The 15,713-nt window shown below is 40.3% G+C and overlaps 2 protein-coding genes across 6 annotated transcripts; both read left to right on the plus strand.

Moving 5' to 3' along the window:
- Positions 1 to 4,330: 4,330 nt before the first annotated feature.
- LOC119658782 (SPRY domain-containing protein 7) lies at positions 4,331 to 6,507 on the plus strand. Its single transcript, XM_038066486.1, has 3 exons — positions 4,331 to 4,535; positions 5,682 to 6,143; positions 6,212 to 6,507. Exons 1-3 carry the CDS (start codon positions 4,433 to 4,435, stop codon positions 6,307 to 6,309), a joined length of 663 nt encoding a protein of 220 aa, XP_037922414.1. The 5' UTR covers positions 4,331 to 4,432; the 3' UTR covers positions 6,310 to 6,507.
- A 61-nt stretch (positions 6,508 to 6,568) lies between these two features.
- LOC119658781 (tubulin alpha-4A chain) lies at positions 6,569 to 13,835 on the plus strand. 5 transcript variants are annotated; one of them, XM_038066483.1, is made up of 10 exons: positions 6,570 to 6,721; positions 6,786 to 6,993; positions 11,467 to 11,767; positions 11,828 to 11,999; positions 12,061 to 12,267; positions 12,354 to 12,984; positions 13,046 to 13,242; positions 13,355 to 13,447; positions 13,497 to 13,548; positions 13,603 to 13,835. In XM_038066483.1, the coding sequence occupies exons 1-6, from the start codon at positions 6,713 to 6,715 to the stop codon at positions 12,774 to 12,776; spliced, it is 1,320 nt and encodes a 439-aa protein (XP_037922411.1). In that variant the 5' UTR covers positions 6,570 to 6,712; the 3' UTR covers positions 12,777 to 12,984; positions 13,046 to 13,242; positions 13,355 to 13,447; positions 13,497 to 13,548; positions 13,603 to 13,835. The 5 variants fall into 5 exon arrangements, with proteins under 5 accessions (XP_037922413.1, XP_037922411.1, XP_037922409.1 ...); XM_038066481.1 differs by having other exon boundaries at positions 12,354 to 12,961; positions 13,034 to 13,242; XM_038066480.1 differs by having other exon boundaries at positions 12,354 to 12,961.
- Positions 13,836 to 15,713: the final 1,878 nt, after the last annotated feature.

Below are 15,713 nucleotides of genomic sequence, written 5' to 3' on the forward strand. Positions count from 1 at the left end.
TCTCATAAAACTACATCGTTCATACTAACCTAAACTACACTTTTCATGAAAATTTTTTGCAAATTTCATATACGCTGAGTCGATTATAGTTACTTATAGCCGTCTTTCGGCCGCACATTCTATTTTATTGATAACTAATCGGATTTATTATGGGCAGCCGGGATCTTCTATTTATAGCAGCGGACTAGCGCACTGGAATTCAAATCGCACCTCCGCCGTATTGATTACTTCTTTTGAACAACACATATGTATTTTTTGTGCAAAACCACGGCCCAAAGATCCGTAAATAATTGAAGTGTGTTACTTCGTTTCACTGACGTCGTCAATTCGTCAGTCCAAGTTTCACCCACTATGGAAAACTGAGAATTGTATTGAATTGAATAAATGAAACGATTCACTGTGACTCCATTCCAGGTATAATACATGAACGTGTTTTGTGTTCTAATTGACCGGAATAATTATAAACAAAAATTACATCAGAATTAGTAACATAATGGTTTGGAGAATACTAAAATTCAAAAAACCGGACGAAGAACAAATACTTTGATTACGAGAAAAATAGATGAACATTACCCATTTCTTTTCGTGAAGGAGGAATTTATTCCAATGTGTATTATTTGATTCGATTTAAGATATTATTTTCCAAAGTAGCTTTCAACTTTTGAGTAGAAAATATATGTAGATAAAACAATTGTAAATGAAAACATTTGGTCGTGGATAAAATCCGCCCCAACAGGGTGCGGGGGGTTGATCACCTAATCCGTGTGGGTGAGAATGGTCCAGCCCGAAGAATCTGTAAGGGCGATATCTATTGTAGAAAAAGAAGACGTGCAGGTCTTGCTTTAGATGGAGCGTAAGCCTACCGCGGGGCATCAGACAGCTGCTAGGGGTACCCAATTGGTAGACCGCGTCAAAAACAGGAATGTCTGGAGTTCAGCTCATTTCCAAAGCATACCTACATCGTGTTGTTGAGTCGTTGATGATAACACTTTATATATTACTATGTTATGCCATTTTTAGTAAAACTTGCAAAAAGTTTTCAACCTGCTCGAGTTTATTCATATTGCACAAATCTAGTTTCCAGTTTGAACTAAATTAATAAAAGGTTATTGTTTCAATGGAGAAAAGAAGGCTAGAATGAGGATGTGATTCAAAGCTTCTATGGAAGAATCAAAGGATAGGATACTGTAAACAGGGCTAAAAATAACTTTTTTTAAAGTTTTGTGTAAAAAAAAACTACAAACTGCCTTTATCCCAATCGAGCAGGTGGCGCGAGATTTAGGACTGCAAACGCAAATATATGATGGTAACGTTAACATGAAAAACCAACCAACAACATCAAATCGCACTGATCAAACGAGAATTATAAAGATAAGAGACTACAACTTTGGGACCGTTGATAATTTCTTTTATCTAGGGTCGAAAATCATAACCGATACTAGCTACGATGATGAAATCTGCTCATGGTTGTTGGCAGCCAACAGAGCATATTTCAGCTTACAAAAACTCTTCCGCTCGAAACGTTACCAGTGCTCATGTATTCCCCGAAGGCTTAGGTTCTTAGCCAGAAAAACTGTGAAATCTTGGCCCATACCAAAGAGGCTTCATGCCCGACAAATCAGTAATAGATCAGATTTTCTCTCTGCGGCAAACGAGGGAAAAACTGTTGGAATATGGACATCAGTTGCATTTATCTTTTTATCGACTTTAAGGCGGCATATGATAGCATAGCGATAGCCGGCCATAAGAGAATTCGGCATACCGACGAAATTGGTAAGACTGACTAGCCTGATCCTGCCAAATGTGGCCGCATTCGGGAGAAGAATCCTCCGAAGAATTTTTGGCCCCTAACATGAGTGTCCGGATGGCTCGGAGTGTTGTGCTGTCGTAGCAAAATGTCGCGAAATCTCACTGGTAGTAGAGAGACCAGGGATACTATAAAATTCGAGTCAATAGGATGCGGTGGGCGGGTCTATAAGGGCAATATCAATGGTAGAAAAAGAAGACGAGGTAGACCCTGCCTGAGATGGAACGATGGCGTAGGCTAGGACACCAGTGGTAGCTTTTAGGGATATCGAATTTGTGGACCTCGGCGCAAAACCAGGGTGTCTGGAGTTCCTTATTGAGGCAGGTTTAGATCGGATATCGGTTGTTGCGCCGTTGATGATGATACAATATACAGACAATATACACATTGTTACGGAGGGATTTCTTGAAGGCTCGGTGTTAGTAGTCGGTGGCTTAATATATAGCATTTCACTTGGAGACTGTAACGGTACGCTAGGAGGCAATGAACAAAAAGGAGCAATTTTTTGTCGGGTCATCAAAATAAGAGAGGTTATTCATTTTAATCCGTCTATCCGTCTACTGGGAATCAGAAATGAAATGATACTGTTTCTCTTTTAATCAGAAAACTGTAAGCCTGCACTCTCCCGGTATTAATACACTAATTTGACCCAGGTAATGATTCTCCGTCTACGGTAGAAACTTTTTTTGCTAAAGCATGCGAGATTTATATTCCTCTACATCACAGTAACCACGTACTCAGAGTAATTCCACCGTATTCCACTATCTAGAAAAAGAATTTGAACGGTTTTTATATTTTGAGGTGATCAAATGACTATTCAGCATCCTCAGTGCAGCTTGATTATCGCTACAGATTGCGATTCGCCTGTCCTCTGATTGCTCACTCTGAAGGACTGTTACATATTGTCCCAAGGGAGAAGCCCACTTTACATTTTTATTTGAAAGAAAGACCTCTAGGCAAACGGTGTAGAAGACCTCAGTATATTCCGCAACGCATTATTCTGCGCGATATATTGCGATAATTCGAGGCAATATTAGTGTTTTTTAAGATTTTGTGGAATACCTTATTAAAATCGAATCACTGTCTGTCTGCCTGTCTGTCACACGCACCTTTCTCCAAAACGGCTAAACCGATCCGAACGAAATTTGGTAGACAGATGGGTACTACAAAATCCCACGCATGCAGCGAGTGGAATAAATTCAAATGGAGCTTAAAGTGGGGCTCTCCGTACATGGAAGTTGACTGGCTATAGTCGTGTGTGGTATCAAATGAAAGGTCTCGATTAGTACTTTCCGGAACTGATATTAGTTTTGATGTGAATTGTAAAATTCGTGAGTAAGGAGTCAAAACATACACACTTAAAGTGAGACAGGACTCATTTTCGGAAACTGCCCAAACCAAAAATCTGGCCATTAACGCCAAAGTTATAGCAGTTCAAACTTCGCGGAAATTTACTGCTTGTAATGCATGGCTTTAATAAAATGCTGACGACATGATTAATGAGAATAGTTGACATGCGCGTGAAATATTAAAGACGCATTTATGACGAACCTACTTCTCCCTAGCCCGTTTTAAGGTTTTGTGTAAAACACTTATGTGAAATCTAAGCCGCGAAAGATGTCCCATTCCCCTATCTGGTCAGATAAACTTACTAACAGTATATTACCAACTTTTAGAAATTGACGGAAAAACCCCCTTAAGTTCATCCTAGGAGTACTGCATATGTATGCCAGTTCCATGAAAATTCGGCGGTTAGTGTGTTAGTGTTAGTTATAGCAGTTCAAACTTATCAATTTTGTCCGAATTAACTCTATTCCAAGCCTTACAAATAAGATGCTGACGTCATAATTAACGAGAATAATTGACATTCGAGTGAAATATTAAAATTGCATTCCTGAAGAATCTACTTACTCTCAGCCCGTTTTTCGTATATGTTGTAAGTTAAGTTCTTCACATTTGCTAATAATATTAAACACCGAGCATGAAGCGTATGAGGTTGACTATTATAGATACAGTGCTTTCCATCAAATGATTTATTTCAAACGCTTTCTAAAAAATAGAGGCCAATGGAATATTTAACTATGCACACCCATCACTCTTATGTAAGGAGGGAAGGATCACTCTTATGTAAGGAAACACAAAACCTTTTATATGTGAAGCGTCAAGCTTCCGGTTTCCCGGCTTGTCATTATGTTCTTATTATGATTAGACAAGGAAACTTGGTTGCCAACCAAATTGGAATTCATTCGCATTGGCTTAATGAGTAATTTCATGAGCGATTGTTGTTGTTACTGTGTTATTGCACCATAATAACGTTGCAAACCAATTTGCTAACGACGAGTCGTCCATTGGCTCCCCGCGGCATCTATTCTTGGAATGCAAGGGATTCAGCTATTTTTAAACAGATGGCGTCCTATCGTTTAGAAGAATGCTCTTTCCCTGAAATGCTTTAATTGCCATCTTTTTGTGAGATGCACTTCTTATGAAATTATATCCCGTATGCATGCAAACAGCTGTGCCTGACGTTTGACCCAACGATGAATACGGAGCAAGTGGGTGCTGTCATTCTGAGGTTGGCTAGCTTTTGCCGTCAACTGGGAGGTTTTTGATTGCCAATCTGTGGTGATGTTTTGTTGTTTGAGAACTTGCTTCAATGGAGAACTTCGCACTCCTGTTGCTGCACAGCGGCCAAGAGAGCCTGATATACAGTTGGATACAGCGAATATGGGTGCGTGTAGGATAACATTTTCCTAGCAATTATGTGTTAGCTATTAAAACTTTTATTGTAAAGACTATTGTGTTTTGAATGTTTATATTACTATTGCCTGTAACAATACGGCGAATACAGTCGGTGTTCCGCTGGCGACTGTCGGGGGCCGAGTCTACTCGCACTACCTAGTAGCCGCGGGCCTGAGATGGCGAAGGCTTACAAGCTGTGCCAAATCAAGGAGAATTTGGCCCGCTTATAACATAGCCCGATCACGAGAGCTCCTGTGCCAGACGCGTGCAAATGCATTCAAGATTCCGGCGTTCTGCACGGGGCACTGGCCCATAGGGGACCATGCCGCTAGGCTCGGCTTACCCTACAACTCGCATTGCTGAAGCTGCGGAGAAGGAAGGCAAACCCTCATGCACTTTTTCTGCGATTGCCTAGCTCTGGCTCGAGTCAGGCTGCGGACACTGGGTAAACCATTCTTTGGGGACCTCAGTGAGATTTCTAGCTGCAGGGTCGGAGAGCTGCTTTCCTTCGTGAATGCTACGTGCTGGCTATGAAGATTCGAGCTGGCTGGACTCTGCTTCTCTGTTCCTATAACAACAGTCACGGTCTTAGGAGTTTGTGGCATCAAAACGGCGCACCAAAGCGCTAATTGGGCTCCTCGGAGCGGCCACTGATACCTACCTACCTACCTACCATTGCCTGTAAACGATCAGATTTCTTGAAAAGATTAGCTTTTGAGGTATTCAACTATTTTGATTAAATTTGTTTGACTTAGTGTATATGGAAAGGAGATTAAATTTATCGGGGAATTGTTAATATATTTCAAGTAACAATAGTTTCTTGCATTTAGCTGAGTTCAGGGCGTCAAATAAGTCTACAAATGGGAAATCTAATTTAGATAGGCCTGCACTTCACGGAAGCGAATAGTCTAACGCACCCAGAGATGTTTTGAAAATACTCTTAATATTTGTCCACATTCACTCTTTGCAGTGTCAATATTAAAAACTAATTATCAAATTTGAAAATATTCGAAATAATTTAAGTCCTAATTTTCCGGCCAGAAATCGGATCCGGTTTAGGAGATATAATTCACATTCAATATTAGAAATTAAAGCAATTGCTAGTTATGCTTATAAAAATTGTAATTCTTTTTAGGTCACGAAGTTGTGATCGTTAAAAATGGCAAACGGTTGTGTGGTTCGGGAGGTGCCCTAGCGACGGCTCCTTTAGTGCAGTCGAAATCCTACTTTGAAGTGAAGATCCAACAAAGCGGCATGTGGGCAGTGGGGATTGCAACACGCCAAACAGATCTAAACAAGACCAGAGGCGGCTCAGACAAAGACTCTTGGACTCTTTGCTCGGATAATACAATTCGAAACAACGACCAAACATTGCTCACCATCAAAGGTATTGAACAATCTACTGCTTCAATAATTACTGATGAGTCACTCGCCTCTGTCGTTACAACGGAGCCAATGCAGCATACCTGCCTTCCAAGTGAAGGTGATACTATTGGAATCGCTTATGATCACGTCGAACTGAATTTCTATCTAAACGGGAAGAATCTCGAAGTGCCCGTTCTAAATATCAAGGGAACTGTTTACCCAGCCTTATATGGTATGTAGCCTCCTTCGTGCACATTTACTGGTACTAACTTTGATTATTTCGTTTTTTTTTTCTATTAGTTGACGACGGGGCCATATTAGATATAATTCTTGATAACTTCAGCTTTAGTCCGCCCGCAGGATTCGATAAGATTATGATCGAGCAATCTCTCTTATAAGCTTTTTTCTGTATTATATTGATGTATATCATTTCCGAATATTTATTACTTATTATAAACACCCTGACTGTAACTGGAAGTGTTAGCTAAGTGAAGCGGACAACTTGTATGTAACTGTAAATAAGTACGAACGAATGATAAATTATATTAGTTTAACACTAATCTAAGTGGAGAGTAATAAATTGATAATCAAAGAGATGAATTATGAATTATATTATATTATTGGAAATAACCTCCTTACCGTTACTTGATCTAGTTGTCTTGGGAATTTAAATGCTTGATACAACGTCAGTGGTTGACGTTATTTTTAAATTCACGCGACATTTAGGAAAAAGCTCTAAAAAAAATACAGTAATTTCGGTCAAAATTTTCAGTTTTCGATTTCTAAATCATTAAGGGGATCATGTGCACTGTAATAAACCTATATACATATTTTATCAAAGCTAAATAACATTCATTTTACTTTTGTTCCACAGAAAGCTTTAGTCCAATTGCACATCGGACAGGCTGGTGTACAAATGGCAAATGCTTGCTGGGAACTTTATTGCTTAGAGCATGGAATAACAAGCCATGGATGCTCATATTGCAATGATTCCAATGATTTCTGTACTTTTTTTGAGGCCGGGCGAGGATCTAAGGTTGTTCCACGAACTGTTTTGGTGGACACCGAACCTACTGTTATTGGTATAAAATATTAATACTTTTCAACACTTTTTGTGTGCTTACCTAATTATATTTGTTTTTATAGCTAATTATAGTCCAGTATTTCGATTGAATATTATCTGTATATAACTCGACTTTTGGCAGACAAAGAATATGTTTACCCATTCCATTAGAATTATGGAGTGTTAAGATTAAGATGTTTTTCGACATTTTCATTGTCTCAAAATCTCTGTCTGATGTGCCACTGGTGCTAGTTTTGATACAAGAACATAAGATTTTTGATCAATTAGCCGCGTGAATCCGTTTTATACTTGGTAAGATCCTGCATTTTCTTTGTCTGTATCTTTCTGTATGGTACATGACACTCCTACCAAATAATTTTAGAGATGGCATCATTATATATGCAGCCAAATTCACTTCGGGCTAGACTTGCCTACTGGCATAATATATTGAAAACCCAATTCATTTGGGTATCCTTATCCCTTAACGGGTTTCGATATTTATAGCTATATTACTGGTGTCGTGGCATGTGCTGTCATGCACATGGCAAATACACATTTGTCTCATGCAGAAAAACAGTTTCTCTTAAACAGACATTTATCCGACGCAGATGTTTGTCTGATACCCACTGAGATATTTGTCTGACTGATGTGTGGGACAGGCAGACATTTGTCTGATGTAGAAAAAGGTTTTTATCTGACTGATGTGTGAGACAGACATAGACATTTGTCTGATGTGGAAAAAGGTTTTGTTCGAAACAGGCATTTTTCCGACGCAGACATTTGTCTGATGTCGACTTAGACATTTGTCTGACTGGTGTGTGAGACAGACACAGACACTTGTTCGACGCAGATTTTTTGTCTGGCTTATGTCTGATGCCGATTTAGACATTTGTCTGACTAATGTGTGAGAGAGACACAGACACTTGTTTGATGCAGCAAAAGGTTTTGCCTGAAACGAACAAAACAGTCTTCGCTGATGAAATTAAGGCATGTTTGAAAAGCTCTTTTCTGTGGGGAAATGTATAGAAGTTATCGCTTAAGATAAATATGCGTGCGCGTCTTCGAGATTGGCGGTGGCAAAATTGCAAGCGATTTAAATGGCTTTATCACGTTACCAAATGACTTTTGCGCACTTTTACCATCAAAAAAGAACTAATTGATCGCGTTTTTTCCAAACATTATTCAACGCACAATTTTAGCACCAAAAAATTCAACAAAAATTGCCAGATGACTTGGTGTCATACAAACCTACGAATGAAAAAGACGCAGTCAATTATCCGATTGAATTCTTTGGAATCACCCGGTATGCCACTGTATCGTTTGGATTTGAAAGTTGGTTCATCGGTCATACTTCTTCAGAATCTCACTTCACTAAAACTTTACAATGGAATGAGACTTTCGGTGAAAAAATTAATGTCAAATTTGATCGAAGCAATATTTCTCACGGCCAAAGCAAAATGCGAGGTTTTTAGCAACATAGTATGAAAACGTATCCGTATTTTTAGCGATCTAATTTTTTAATAATCGTCAGGTTAGAACGACGCGCATCGTTCGTTTGCTTACAACTTCCTAAGTGGCCACTTCACCATAGGCAACAAGCCTACCAGAAAGGCAAATCCACGGAGACAGCACTCCATGAACTTACGGCAGAAATTGAAAAGGCGATGTCCGAAAAAGAATACGCCTTAGGCGTATTCATGGACATCGAAGGTGCCTTCAATTATGCCTCATTCGCGGCAATTTGTGATGCGGCAAGACAGCATGGAATCGAACTGCTACTAATCAATTGGATCCTTCACATGCTAGAGTGGAGAAAAATCCACATATCGGTCGGCCAGAAGTCTATTGAAGCAGGATGTCTCAGGGGCTGCCCACAGGGAGGGGTTCTCTCTCCACTGTTATGACTCTTAGTGATGGATACCCTGCTGTGGCTCCTGGAGGACAAAAAAGTCTTCGCGCAAGCATTTGCGAACGACCTAGCCGTAAAAATTACCGGCAAGTTTGCGGACACAGTATGTGACCGCTTGAATGCAACTCTGCATGTAATCCACAGCTGGTGCCTCCGCAATGGACTCACGGTGAACGCTAGGAAGACTGGACTAGTTATGTTCACTAGGAACGTCAGGTGGGGTAGCTATACGCTACCCACCTTAGCAGGGGCGGAAATCCAGCTGGCACAAACAGTCAAGTACTTAGGAGTACATTTCGACTCCAAGTTAACGTGGAAGCATCATATCCAGGAACAATATCAGAAATCCTGCAGATTGCTCTGGTGTTGTAGGAATGCGATAGGTAAGACCTGGGGACTTTCACCTAAACGGATACACTGGATGTATACATCCATAATAAAACCCATTTTGATGTATGCATGCATCGTCTGGTGGCCAAGACTGAACTTTACTAACAGCAGGAAGCTGCTAACGCAGATTCAGAGACTTGGTTGCCTAAGTATTACTGGAGCAATGAGTACTACGCCGACTGCGGCACTTGAAGCTATCCTAAATTTACCGCCAATTCACTTGGAGGTGAAACGGAAAGCGCCCAACGACGCATATAGGCTCGATACCATTGGGGCGTGGAAAGGCGGCCAATCCAACGGACATGTGTCTATCTGGAAATTCCTTGAAAAACATCCGGTAGCCCTGATGCCGACCGATCATATGGTTTCCAGATTCGTCTTTGAAAAGACATATACTGTCGTAATCACCGAAAGAGAAGAATGGTCGACAAGTGGCCATGAGTCTTTTCAGATTACAGACCTAATAATCTTCACCGACGGGTCAGTTATGGAGGATGGATCAGGTGCAGGGGTGTTCTCGGAGAATCCGATTATAGAACTGGTGCGACCTCTCGGAAAAATGACGACCATATTCCAGGCGGAGATATATGCCATTTCATTGGCAGCAGAAGAATGTCTGCGACAGAAATGGAGGGGTCGCACCATTCGAATCTGTTCCGACAGTCGGGCGGCATTATCAGCGCTAAATGGCAACAACATATCAAACAAGTTGGTGTGGAGTTGTCATCAGGTGCTGCTGAAACTTGGCCGACTGAACGAAACATTCCTGATGTGCCGGGGCACTCTAACATCGCCGGCAATGAGGAGGCTGACAGACTAGCTCGCCGAGGGTCTGGATCCACAATGGTGGGGCCAGAACCAGCTCTTGCAATCCGACCATCTACTGTCAAGTCTACTCTGAAGAGTGAAATTGCAAGGATTCACGCAACCGAGTGGAAAAATTTGGACTCTTGCCGGCAAGCGAAAATCCTTGTGAAGGAGCCTAGGGCCACTAGAGCGACATTTTTGTTGTCTCTTAAGAAGTCGGACATGAAAACCCTAGTAGGGCTTTTGACGGGACACTGCCTCTTAAACTACCATATGGAAAAGATTGGGGTAGTGGTTTCGGCTGTGTTCAGCCAATGTGAGGAGGAGGAGGAGGAGACGGCCCTGCACTTTTTATGCAGCTGCCCGGCATCCTCAGATCTCAGACGAAGACACCTTGGCAAGGTTTTCTTCAATGAAGAATCTGCACACTCTCTGCCTCTGGAGAATGTTCTCAGATTCGCTAAAGCCTGCGAACACCGTAGGCGGGAAGTCATTGAATAGGCAACTACGGGGATAGTACAATGGGCCTAATAACGGCCTGAGTGCGCGGGGCTGCGGCTCCCCCCAGTTAACTAAACTAACTAACTAACTTGCTTACAACACTTATGTACCTCACTGCCCGCGTTTCAGCTTGCCGGTATGTGAATGGTGCATTCAGTTTAACTGATGGGTGGGTGCCGGGTGCTCTTCCGGCATAACCGACAGGCCCAAATGTAGGCGGATAGCGCGTTTAACGGACATATATTGTTTGGTACGGGTAAATCACGACCAGTGTGTTTTTTATTTCTCGAGATTGTAATGTATACCGTTCAGAAGCTGATGAATGAAATTTAACAAAATATGATCCTAACAGACAAGATACTAGCCTTGATGATGACGAAGCCGAGGAGACTGGTTGAATTCTCACTGCGTGTGAAGCTCTAATGGCTGCAGAAACTTTCACCATTTTTGTTCAAACTAACATTGATGATGAATGAAAAGTATGATGTCTCATATTACCAATGCTGTAAGAAGTTCTTAGTACGGAACAAATATCTGTTACAAACAAACCAAAGTTACAGACTTTTTAAATCAATAAATACACAAATGAATTTACAAAAGAATACACTATTGCTTTTCTGATTTGTAATAGATACATATGTATGTGCAATGGTCAATTTTCATAAAAGTTTGCTATAGATATTAATAGGGTTTCATTTTCATAGAAATGACCTATTGTGCACTACAATAAATAAAAACAAACTTAATTTATGCGGTTACTTTGTGCGTCGTCCGGTTAGTGCGACCGAATTTCGCCGGTCCCTTGAAAGTCGTTCTATCCGGATTGTTTTGTACATATATATTTTTATTCATGAAAATAAATGCCTCGATCAATATTTATTCCAGATGAAATTCGTGGTGGCGCTTACAGGTTTTTATTTTCACCTGATACAATGATAACAGGAAAAACCGATGCCGCTAGCAACTTTGCTAAAGGCTATTACCTTTTAGGCAATGAAATGATTGATATAACAATGGATACTATCAGGAAAGTAGTAGAAAAAGCTCCATCACTACAAGGATTTCTACTGTTTCATTCGATTGGTGGTGGTACAGGATCTGGTTTTGGAACCAAAGTTTTAGAATATTTGGACCGAGATTACGGGAAAAGAACAAAAATGGAGTTTGTTGTTTTTCCTTCACCGAAGTATATTTAGTAGAAATGCTTTTGAAGAAGCTTATAATTTTGAGTAATAATGCTTAACAGGATATCACCGCTGATTGTAGAACCGTATAACGCGATTTTGGCAACACACTCTTCAATGGAATATGTAGACTGCTCTATTTTGATGGACAATGAGGCCTGTTATGAAGTATGCGACACACAGTTGCATGTTGAGTATCCAACTTACACAAATCTAAATAGGATTATAGCTCAGGTAATATTGAATCTTTCTAGTATTATTCAAAGGAAGTGTAGTCATTCTTTTCTGATGTCAGGTTGTTGCCACAATAACAACTCCGTTAAGATTCGAGGGTGCTGTAAATATTGGTTTTAGTGAACTTCAGACAAATCTGGTACCTTACCCTAGAATACATTTCCCACTTGCAACTTATGCACCTCTACTATCGATGAAACGATCAGGATATGAAAATTCAACAACACATCAGCTTACCTTTCAATGTTTCGAGCCAGCAAATCAGTTGGTGTGTTCAGTCTTCATGGCTTATGTTTCCTTTTGAATATCCAATTGCAAGCAGCACATGTTTAAACTATTTCCCTATTCTTACAGGTGAAGTGTAATCCTGCAAGTGGAAAGTATATGTCGTGTGTTTTACTTTATCGTGGCGACGTTACTCCTCTTGATATCAACAATGCTATTCAGGATATAAAGTCTAAGAAGTCTATCTTATTTGTCGATTGGTCACCAACTGGCTTTAAAACGGGATTGAATTATCAGCCTCCGGCTTGTGTGCCTGGAGGTGATTTGGCACCATCTCATCGAGCTGTATGCATGTTATCGAATAGTACGTCAATCCGAAGAGCTTTCTCTAGAATTGTTTATAAATTTGATAACATTATGAGTAAGCGAGGGTTCGTGCACCATTTTGTTGGCGCAGGACTCGAAGAAGGTGTGCTAACCGAGGCCCGTGACGATATTTGTGCATTGGTTTCGGACTATAAAGAAATAGAGCAAGACGAAAGCGAGGAGTAGTCCTGACGATTTCTGAGACTGTTTACTGTTATCATACTTCGCGAACAACTTCTATAGGTAAATTACAACTAAAGCCCTCAAGGTTACCTCGACCGTTTGGATATATTAATATTAACGGTCAATATCAAATGATCGCGTGCGCATTTACTTAATTCAATTGCCGGTGGAGCAAATTGGATAAAAAGGTTCGATTGAAATGGCATTAGATGTAGTCTTAAACATGAAGTTGTTCTGGGCACTACTTTTAAGTAACTTAGCATGTTTACTAGGCAAAGATCCCAACCAGACCGTCCCTTTCTTCGAGCGGCTAGAAAATGTGAAAATTTGTGAGTTGGATCCAGTCGTGCTTTCATTCCCGCATAGTGATCTTTCGATTAATACAGAAAATTGTAATTCAACTAAAAATTCCAGTGTATTTAATGAAGGAAATGAAAGGCCAGTTGTTTCCTTTCCCAAAGCAAAAGATGTAAGTAACGCGTTGGTTTTATTTTTCATTAGGAAACGTGTATCCCTTAGCATCCTATTTTGAACAAATTAAGTTTCCACACTTCAGTGTTTTGTGTCATTTCGGCTTCTAGGGTGCGACCTACGTAGTTCTTCTTATGGACATGAATACCACAAACTGCTCGGCTGGAAAATTTTATATTCATTGGATGAGCACAAATTTGCCAGTAAGTGATTTTCCATAGAGTTGCATATATTCAGGCTTTCAAATTGCAGGGAAATGATCTCAGCCAGGGCCGAACAACCTTCATTGGAACAGAGAGCTTTGGTTTGAATGTGAATTAGCAACTCCATTCATTTTTCTATGCCTTTATTTTTGCAGAATACGTTACGATTTTCTCTAAACGGGCTTTCGGCACGCATCAATATATTTGCTTAGCATATCAACAAAATTATAATTATCATTATTTTGAGTATCCTTGGCGAAGATGCTTCCATCCGAATGATTGGGCGCCCACAACGACATTAAGAGAAGTGGTTTATGGTCCCACTGGTGGAGTCCAATTCAATATCAATTTCTAATAATAGTTAATAAATGCATCTCAAAGTGTTTCATTGTGTATGTTGTTGGTTTAAAGATTGACTTGGTCTTTGACTCATCTCGTCAAACGAGTTTCTTTGGATTAAGCTTTTTCTCTGTGTATGTATTCTATTTAGCCTGGCGAGGGAAAAAATAAAGAACATCTTTAGTTGCTAGTAGCGTTTTTTAAGATACTAGCCGTCTGCACACATGCCTGAACGAAATGAGTGTGTTGATAAGGTTATTCTCATTAGAAGTTATAAAGTTAAAATGTGCAAAAATTTTTCACGAGACTTGAGGGTGTGTTGCTTGTTGCTTATTGGTCTGTAGATTTCATTGCCCGGTTAATCTATTAGAGACAAATTTCGCCAATGGAATCATGGGTTGGTGAGGAAAATTAGATGATAGAAACTAGACACCTTAAAAGGAACTGTCATCTTTTTATGGAAGCGGAAGTATTGTTTATAGTTTCATAGAATCTTTGGGATTATTCTAGGAAAATCATATTGAATTCACAATAAATTTAGAATAAGTCACCGTCAGTGAGTGATGCGGTAAAAATAAGTAAACATTTCATACAAACTAAGATTGTCGAGAATTAGAAACTGATTTGTGTCAAGCTCGAAGACGAACTTTCATTCCATTTTGAATAAATAAGTGTTTTGGTTCTACGAATATGGGGGTAAATCAAGTATATGAAATTCGTAGATCCCTCCCCTTTACCTGGAGGAAATTTAAGTATAGTTGTTAACTGGCCCCTCGTCAGATCATCCAGTGACTCATTAGTTGTTATAGAGAATTTAGAGACTTATTAGAGATTACTTACGTGTTGAATTTATTTATTTAATTAAGACAATATACAGAAAACAAATTCCTTCTTACATATTGTCCTCAGAGGGGAGAGCAAGTAAGTGGCTTAGCTTACGCTTAAAGCTAAAGGATGATGGAGAGTCTAAGGATCCAAACTGTAGGGCGTTGTTAGACTGGCATAGCCCCGCGATCGGGAAGTTGAAATAGATATCGAGCTATGCGAAGGGTACTTCAAAAATGTCCGCACTGCGTGTATGGTGTATGGAGCGGAAAATAATATCAGAGTTGGCAGAGCAGTCCATCAGGCAATTACACAGTTTGAAAAGAGTACACATCTCAAGGAAGATGCGGCGTTGATGCAGGGAAGGGAGATTGAGGGTGCGGAGCCGTGATGGATAAGCCTCGTGGACCAGACTACATAGCAATATTCACGGATATCTCTGACAAGAGAGTTGAAGGGTGTTAAGGAGGGCTGAATTGAGGTGAAGTCGGAGGAGAAATGTAGTTATCCTACAGCCAGACATTTTGGAAGCTCTATTGATGATGTCAAGGAAGTGAGAATTGAAATGAAGTTTGTCATCCAATATTACACTCAAGTCTTGAAAGAAGGTCAGTAGTGAAAAGAGTTGTCCACTAAGAGAATAGGAAAAGGATATTGGGGAGCGTTTAAGCGAATAGCACATACAGTGGCATTTGCTGACATTCAGTATTAGCTTGTTAACCGAACACCAGCGGGCAAGGGGAGAGTATCAAGGTTGGACTGCAAGAGAGCACAGCTCAGCGGAAACGAAATAGGAGCAAATGATTTAAGGTCGTTTGCGTAAAGCAAATACTGGCAGGTGAGGGTGGAGGCGAGGTCTTTGATGAAAAACCGGAAGAGTAGGGGCTAAGTATAGAGCCTTGGGGAAGGCCAGAGGTAGGAACGAGATGAGTAGTCATGAAAAGAAACTCCGCAGGTACGGTATTAGACATAGGAGGAAAGCCAGGAGATGATTGAGGGATTGAAGTTGAGTAGAGAGAGTTTGGAGAGGAGAATATTATGTTGAACGGTATCAAGCGCTTTGTATAAATAACATGTACTTCCTGTCGTAAATTAAAGCATT

This window comes from Hermetia illucens, chromosome 6 (genome assembly GCF_905115235.1).
Source record: "Hermetia illucens chromosome 6, iHerIll2.2.curated.20191125, whole genome shotgun sequence".
NCBI lineage: Eukaryota > Metazoa > Arthropoda > Insecta > Diptera > Stratiomyidae > Hermetia > Hermetia illucens.

Coding starts and splice junctions, on each gene's coding strand:
- LOC119658782 (XM_038066486.1), top strand. CDS start 4,433: ATGTTTTGTTGTTTGAGAACTTGCTTCAATGGAGAACTTCGCACTCCT. Junction 4,536..5,681: donor GTTGGATACAGCGAATATGG/GTGCGTGTAGGA, acceptor AATTCTTTTTAG/GTCACGAAGTTGTGATCGTT. Junction 6,144..6,211: donor TGTTTACCCAGCCTTATATG/GTATGTAGCCTC, acceptor TTTTTCTATTAG/TTGACGACGGGGCCATATTA.
- LOC119658781 (XM_038066483.1), top strand. Junction 11,768..11,827: donor GTTGTTTTTCCTTCACCGAA/GTATATTTAGTA, acceptor AATGCTTAACAG/GATATCACCGCTGATTGTAG. Junction 12,000..12,060: donor TAAATAGGATTATAGCTCAG/GTAATATTGAAT, acceptor TTCTGATGTCAG/GTTGTTGCCACAATAACAAC.